This window comes from Anarrhichthys ocellatus, unplaced genomic scaffold (assembly GCF_004355925.1).
Source record: "Anarrhichthys ocellatus isolate YVR2014 unplaced genomic scaffold, GSC_Weel_1.0 scaffold16, whole genome shotgun sequence".
Lineage (NCBI taxonomy): Eukaryota > Metazoa > Chordata > Actinopteri > Perciformes > Anarhichadidae > Anarrhichthys > Anarrhichthys ocellatus.
Genome location: NW_022280046.1, coordinates 965226 through 972737, shown reverse-complemented (window position 1 = coordinate 972737; position 7512 = coordinate 965226). Strand labels below are relative to the sequence as shown.

Sequence of the window (7512 nt, the reverse complement as noted above, 5' to 3'; positions counted from 1 at the left end):
CAAGGTTTCATAACTTTATTGTGATCGTAAACACTTGTAAAACTGGTTGGACTGGAAGGTTTCAGTGTTGTTTAAAATCTGAAATCAAACCTTTAGATTTGCCTCATTGTATTTGTGCAGAGGAAGACAGTTTTTCTGGCATTTGCCAAAAGCATTAAGTGTAAAAGTGAAACTTTTCTGTCAATTAAATGCCGCTATTCATTTTTTTTGGAACAGTGCGTCTTGACATATACTCACAAACAGGAAACTTCTTTCAAAAATCTAGAAAAATACACCTTTCAAAGTGCTTAAGAAACTATTAGCAAACTACAATTTTCTTCCCAAAGTGGCTAAAAAAAAAAAAAAAACATGAAAGAGATTCAGATACTGTAGGTTTTGAAGCCACACAACATCTGATAAGCCACTTTACATGTTACAACAAAACACAGAGTCTGGTCCTCGTGGCCCGACTCTGATGGCAGCTTTCACTTCATTAAAAATGACACACGAAAACCCGAAAGACAAATGATTTCTAAAATTATCGGGAGACTTAAGCCAATTAGTCTGATATCTTTAAGGCACCTTTATAGTTTTAAGAATTTGAATTCCTACAGTTCTTCAGTGTAATTAGACTGTCCAATTAAAGACTTATAAATGATCAGTACAATTAAATAGGAGGAGAAGACACGGACTTGTTAATACTTAACTGACATCAATAACATATCATTTAGAAAGACAACATCTTAGTGGCACAAGTAAATCAATAAAAGGTCATCTTGGATAATGTGGCTAGATGTGAGCTGTACCTCCTTCATAACAACATCTGGGCACATTAAAAAACAAACACATGTAGACAGAGCAACACTTAAAAGTATGTGTCTAACCTGTAGTGCAGCGGTGTTCACAGTGATTACAAAATTCAGCACAGTGCAATGTTGAACCATCTTTTAGTGTGATTTCTTCTATTGTTGCTGGTGAATGATGACCTGTGGCTGCCGTTAGGGCGATTAAAGGGTCATTCCAATTTGTTTCTTGGTTGTGGGCAACATTTCTATAAGGAAATAATGGCCACCACTACGACAATAAGAGAAAAGTTGTAATAAACCGTAATTGTGTGGAGTTTAAAGTGGTCAGAGCACTCCAGATACCTGAATAAGAGTTTGGATTTGCCCTGACAGGAGTGTTGGTTATCGTGCACCAGGCTTGTCCACGAGTATCTGTGTGGATCAATACTGTGCTTGATTGATTGTGTTGCTTTTACTTTTCTTCTCTCTTCAGAGTTCCCCTCTTAGTCGGGTGTGCAGGTCCTCCTGGTCGATGTTGCCGACCTGTTGGTGCCAGCGGTGGTGTGCCAGCAGGGCCACGTTCCTGGCAGAGATAGAGCTCATCTCCATGGCACTGGCCGCCCACTCCACAGCATTGAGGTAGTACAGCCTGTTGTGCAGGATGAAGGGAGGTGTATTGCGGTGCGGTGGGCTGTAAGAAGGATAAGCCAGCCACTGAGTCTCCGACACCGAATCCCAGGAGAGGAACATGCCCCGCAGCTGCTCCTGGGACAGCGGCTGTGGGGAGAACACCTTCCACACTTTGGTCTGGCTGGCAGGGGGTCGCTTGTAACCCTGAGGGATGTGCACAGGGTCAATAGAGCCCAGGCTGTTGATGACGGAGTCCTTTGAGTCTTTGGTGAGGATGTCAGACACGGTAAACTCCGAGGCCGGCTGTGTGGTGCCCAAGTAGGACACGTTCAGCATGCCGTGGACCAGAGTGGAGACAGTCTGGTGGTAACGTCCGGGATAGTGGGACGGGATTGGGGGAGAGAATCCTGAGAAGGCGATGTCAGACTTTCCCTGGTGAAGCGGTGTTGCTATCACCACTATGTCATACAGAGAGTGTGCTGAGCCCGACTCTCCCACATAACTGACCTCATAGAAACTGGCTGTGTTGCCTAAAAAAAACGGGAGACAGAGAGTTGAGATGAAATATTTGACATTAAAAATGGACATGAGAAAAATCCATCAGTGGCCAGTTCTTTACCAAATGAAGGAATGTCAAAAGGCACCTGTCTTGGATGGTCGAACTTTGAACGAAATGGAGGTCACTCTGGCAGCGATGAGCTCACTTTTGCTGTTGTACAGCAGTCCTGAGCACACTCTCTTGTTGCCTCCATCTACTGCCCACAAGCCTGGATCCGCTCCGGCTAATGACACGGCCCCTATAGGAGACGAGGCAGACGGTAAATGTTACCTCTGTTTTACAGCGTGTTCAACAAAAACCTTTGTGTTCATGAACCAATCCAAACTCTTGACACACATACCCACGAATCCATTGATGCGGACGCTTTGGCCGTAGTTGACACGAGCGATGGGTGCGACAATATCGTTGAGGAAGACTTGGGAGAATCCTTCGCCCATCATTGTTTCCTCCAGGGTCTGATTCAGCATGGTAAGAAAAGCATCGCCGCCCATGGCATGAAGGAGCTTTTCCACACTGGAGAACGAGTAACCGTACTGCTGATACTGGTAGATCCTGTGTGTCAAAAAAAAAAAAGAGGTTTCACATGACCATCTATGTTGATAATACTGGATCTTATGCAACAAAAAGAGTGACATTTAGGAGCCACGACAAATGCTTTTCCTCCTCACCGCATGAATTTGTCCAAAACACTCTCCACCCACATATGCATTCTGATAAAGCTGAACCCAAATCTCCAGAGCATACGCAAGAAATTAACTATAAACCAGTCGCTCTCTTCAAACGTCAGCTCCTTTCCATCAAATATTGCCATTTTAGTGGGGACATCTGTCCTCGGAGGAATACCTAAAAAGAAAAACATATAGTAAGAGGGTTTTAGTTGCTTTATACTTTTGTGATTCTGTTTTTGTGACAATACGTTACCTAATTTTTCAATGAAGTGCTTCATGTGTAGGTTCAGAGGGTGGATCACTGCGCCTCCCATCTCGTACTCGTGATCTCCGATCTTCACTGTCGTGAGTCGTCCGCCAACATCACCTGGTTCAAACACATCGATCTTCACCCCGGCTCCAAATTCCTGCCTCAGGTAAAATGCTGCAGATGTGCCTCCGATGCCCGCTCCGACCACGGCTTCAAAGCAGCAACGACAACACGGTTAAACACATTGGTGATATTAAAACTGGTTCTACTGCTGTCGCTCCACATGCACATTTGTAGGCGGAACATCCTTCAGTTTAATTTGATTATGATAAAGTTTTATTCCATATGAGGTACCTAAAATAAACATCTTGCATTCAGTAGTCTCTTGAGATGCCTTTTTTAAATTATGTACTACAGTTGCAACTAATATGATTATTGACTGGCATGCGTCTTTGCAACTGTATTCTGGGTAAGGTCACAGTGAGGTTTCTCGCACAGTAATATATTATTATTATGAAGTATTGATAGAAAGGAGGATTGGTGTGTTTTTGTTTTGCACCTTAGGACAGACTCACCTATCTTTTTGGGCTGATCTTGCAGCTCTGGTGCTGAGGCTAGACTTCTTCTCCCAGCGTGCCAGAGCCCCAGAAACAGCAGGGCTCTCAGTGACAGAGTTCGTGGATTCATGGTGCGCGTCTAGTTCTCTGCTGCACCGCACAGCATCTGTACAGGAGGCACAAACATGGTGAGTTCCGCATAGACTCTTATTATATACAGTCCGAGTTCCGCTAATTACTCGAAGGCAACAGTCTTTTTCAGTCTCGGTCAAAGGTTACTCTCACAGGAGTTCAGACTCACGCATAGATCAAAAAAGGAAGTAGTATCGTATGTCAAATACTTAGAAACTTTATAAAGAGAACGCGTTGAACGGTGAGGACTCACTATTTCAAAAATACAGTTGTTTTTCGAGAAGTTGCCTTCACAGCGTTATCTTCGATACACTGTCAAATAATAGTCAACGTCCGGTAAAACTTAAACTTAAACTGAACTGGTGATATCAGCCACTAAAACGAGAAGTGTCAGCAACTAACTTAACTTGATTAACTGGTGCAGCAGGTCGGAGCGCCGTGAACGTCTCTTAATAACGAGACACACTTCCGGGTATGCTTACGCGTGATTTTCACAATAAAGGCCGTAAAATCTTAATTTGAGATAACAACTGAATGCATGTGTAAAGTTTTAAACTATGGCAATTGATTTGAGCCTCATTGGCGATCATATTATAATTAACCTTTCAAAAGATATGATGTATACATGTATATGGATATATATGTGTGTATGTGAGGGTTATGTGTGTGAATGTATGTATATATATATATGCTCATTTAAAATAAATGTAAATAGACTACAAACAGTAGTTAAGCACAATTAAAGTCGAGTTAGGAAGGATAATGTACTTTTCACTGACCTATGAAAACGGTCGTGGAGGTTTAAAGGAGCTGAGCGGAAGTTGTCATTTTTCTTGTAATTTCTCACGAAAAATATAAAGACCCGTTCATTTCCGAGAACGTCAGTCTGCAACCCTGCCCATCCAAAATCAGGAATTTACTGGAACCCAATTTTGAAGAAGAAAAAAAAAACCGAAGAGGATTCTGTTGCGGAAGTAAAGCGGAAGTGGCGGAAGTCTACTGATCCTGAACCATGCTTGAATGGAGGTGACCTTAGTTATCAAATTGTAAAGTAAAGGAACTTGCTGTGGACATCACGGATACGTCGGGGCAGTCTAGTCTGGTTTAGATACTAAACTTTAAATATTAGTGGTGTGAGCAGAACGAACTGAGATGGCAGAGGCACATCAGGCACGCGTGCATGTTGCGGTGGAAGAAATGGTCCAAAGCCTGGAGAGGGACCACATCCGTGTAATGCAGGCAGGTTTTTTTCTATCCTTGGAAACATGATCTGTGCATGTGGTGCTTTGTTTTTCTACCACACCGATCTGTGCAGCACCTGTATCCATAATATATATATATATATATGTGTGTGTGTGTGTGTGTGTGTGTGTGTGTGTGTGTGTGTGTGTGTGTGTTCGTGTTCGTGTTCGTGTGTTCTCGCTGCAGGGTCGCATGTTCAAGTGCAGTGCAGACTGCTGTGATCGTTCCACGGACTCCATGTCTGTGGTGCATCGGTGCATCGAGAGGTGTCACACTCCGATGGCCCAAGCTCAGGGCCAGGTCACTTCAGAGCTGGAGAAGTTTCAGGTGAGGGGACATTTGACTGAGTGGCCTTTTCAATAATGGATGTTTGTTAAAGTCCTCAGTCAGGCCACATGTAACAGCTGTTCCATGCTCTCGATGACAAGGTTATACATCAGTCTGATATTTCTAATGGAGTTTTTACTTGCACTCAAGTATTTTTTTTTTTATGACATTAGTACTGCAATTCCAAAGAAAATGTCAGATAACTCACCTCATCCTTTCACTTATGTGTTTATAAAAATAAAAAGAAGCCCCTCTTGAAAAAAAAAAAAAGGTGTCCTGGCACATATCCTGTATGAAAATCTTTCATAAGCAGAGACTTCTATTAACATCTGTCCCATTCTTATGAACGTGATATCACAGGAAAGTCTGGAGGGAATTTCTTTTGGCATAAATGTCCACTTGGACTCAAGGATGAACTGATTGGAATTTGGTTGTCAAACATCATTTTCGGCCATAATTCAAGTATTCATATGGTAGTTATGACAATTTCTCTCAAATGTCTAATGTGATAAAATAATGAAGTAATGACATTTTGGACAGATGTGGATGTAAACTGCAACTTGACTGGTTGGCAGAGGCATCCAAACGCAAGGCGATAATTCTAGGTTGTTGTTTTTCAACTTTATTTTTGACATTTTCAGACAAAGAATGGGTTGATGAGGGCATCGTGATATTTGTACAGGAACTTTTTTTTATGAATTATGTAATGGGTTGCATCTTATCAGCACATATAGTATTTTAGCAAGCAAAAATCACACCATAATCATTTTAATATGGTTTTCAACTAAAAGGAGAATAGTGATGTGAATATGATAATCTCCTTTAATACTGCAAATCATATCGCTATTGCAATATCAGTCAAAATAATTGCAATTCGATTTTTCAAATTTTTCCGTACATACGTAGATTTTTTTATTTGCGACATTGTTCATGACTTTTTCTGACTTATACTTTTACTATAATATAAATGTGTTTATGACTGTTTTATGACATACTGTACTCTGACTTTATGACATACTATACTAAGATTTTTTTTCTCAATTTTTTACTTTTTTTATTTATGACCTCTTTTATGACAAACTATACTATATCTTTTTTTATTAAATACTATAACTTTTCATGATGTACTACAGTATACTTTTTATTTTTTTTTACTTTTTATGACAGATTTTACATTTACCGGTAGAATCTAAAGGCAACGGGACAAGATTTTGACATTTGAAGTGTTCTGGTTCAGCTTGAGGCTAAATGCTTGCAACTCCTAAACATGTCTACTGGGACTTCTAGCTTGTCTGTTTTTATCAGGTCTAAACAGTCTCTCCTCTTTGCCCCATCAGGACCGTCTGACCAGATGCACGATGCACTGCAATGACAAGGCGAAGGATCTTTTTGACTCCGGCGCCAAAGAGCCAGCTGTTCGATCACTGATGGACGGCTGTGTGGGAAGTTGTGTGGACGACCACATAAACCTGATCCCCAGCATGACCCGAAGAATCAAAGATAATTTGGACTCTATACAGCAGTAAGGAAGAGGGATGGATGACTTGTCGTCCTTCCTGGAGACTCAGTCTGAGGTCATTACACATACAGAAGCACAGGGTCGCTCAACTCGGCCAGTTTGAACAGTAATAACGGAAGAATAAAGGGCTGAAATACCATGAAAGCATTGAGAGGGAAGTTTAACATGGATTGTGTGATACAAAAGAGTTTTGACAAGTTCTACTGGCTGTGACTCTGAATGCTGCTGTTGTGGAGATTTAAAACTCTTCACTGTGAGATTTGTTATCTTACTATGTGTAATCTACAATCCATAACCTTCCTGGATACTGGGAACTGAAAGTATTGTTGTTTGGTGCTGGTTTGGTAAACTGAGTGATGCATCTGGTGGCGCATCATTGTTTATGATCAAGATGCCAACGCAAACATGCATTGAAGAAGAGAAGTGTGTTAAAATGCCAGTATAGAGTACACCACACAATGGTCCTCGTGTGTATCTATTCTTGCATTTTGAATGCACTTAATGTTCAACTCTTGTCAGTCATATTTGATTTCTGAAGTTTCTCTCCAGTATGAGCCTTCTCATCCCTTTCATTTTTTTTGTCATTTCATTGTTGAGTTGTTCTGTGATTGTCTGACCTCATGATTTATGTATCTGTATTAAAAGCACTGTAGATGTACCTGTTTTTGGACTGCATTTTAATGACTGCAAAAAAAAAATCTTATTTACAAATAATGGTACAAGAAATTACTTTTTTCGACCCGCTATACTATGACTTTATTCAACATGCTATACTATGACTTTATTCAACATGCTATACTATGACTTTATTCGACATGCTATACTGTGACTTTATTCGACACGCTATACTGTGACTTTATTCGA

The 7512-nt window shown here is 40.9% G+C and overlaps 2 protein-coding genes across 2 annotated transcripts; one reads left to right on the top strand and one right to left on the bottom strand.

Moving 5' to 3' along the window:
- pcyox1 (prenylcysteine oxidase 1) lies at positions 1 to 4016 on the bottom strand. The gene is made up of 7 exons (XM_031855764.1): positions 3814 to 4016; positions 3447 to 3594; positions 2875 to 3081; positions 2622 to 2796; positions 2294 to 2505; positions 2039 to 2191; positions 1 to 1924 (listed from the first exon to the last, which is right to left on the bottom strand). The coding sequence occupies exons 2-7, from the start codon at positions 3556 to 3558 to the stop codon at positions 1254 to 1256; spliced, it is 1530 nt and encodes a 509-aa protein (XP_031711624.1). The 5' UTR covers positions 3559 to 3594; positions 3814 to 4016; the 3' UTR covers positions 1 to 1253.
- A 504-nt stretch (positions 4017 to 4520) lies between these two features.
- Positions 4521 to 7306, top strand: fam136a (family with sequence similarity 136 member A). The gene is made up of 3 exons (XM_031855819.1): positions 4521 to 4799; positions 4989 to 5129; positions 6467 to 7306. Exons 1-3 carry the CDS (start codon positions 4713 to 4715, stop codon positions 6653 to 6655), a joined length of 417 nt encoding a protein of 138 aa, XP_031711679.1. The 5' UTR covers positions 4521 to 4712; the 3' UTR covers positions 6656 to 7306.
- Positions 7307 to 7512: the final 206 nt, after the last annotated feature.

What these genes read in the sequence shown, in the direction of transcription:
- pcyox1 (XM_031855764.1), bottom strand. Translation starts at nt 3,558, where the DNA reads ATGAATCCACGAACTCTGTCACTGAGAGCCCTGCTGTTTCTGGGGCTC. An exon ending in GTTTTGGACAAATTCATGCG is followed by an intron (nt 2,506 to 2,621) that starts GTGAGGAGGAAA and finishes TTTGACACACAG; the next exon opens with GATCTACCAGTATCAGCAGT. An exon ending in AGTTCGACCATCCAAGACAG is followed by an intron (nt 1,925 to 2,038) that starts GTGCCTTTTGAC and finishes CGTTTTTTTTAG; the next exon opens with GCAACACAGCCAGTTTCTAT.
- fam136a (XM_031855819.1), top strand. Translation starts at nt 4,713, where the DNA reads ATGGCAGAGGCACATCAGGCACGCGTGCATGTTGCGGTGGAAGAAATG. An exon ending in ACCACATCCGTGTAATGCAG is followed by an intron (nt 4,800 to 4,988) that starts GCAGGTTTTTTT and finishes TTCTCGCTGCAG; the next exon opens with GGTCGCATGTTCAAGTGCAG. An exon ending in CAGAGCTGGAGAAGTTTCAG is followed by an intron (nt 5,130 to 6,466) that starts GTGAGGGGACAT and finishes TTGCCCCATCAG; the next exon opens with GACCGTCTGACCAGATGCAC.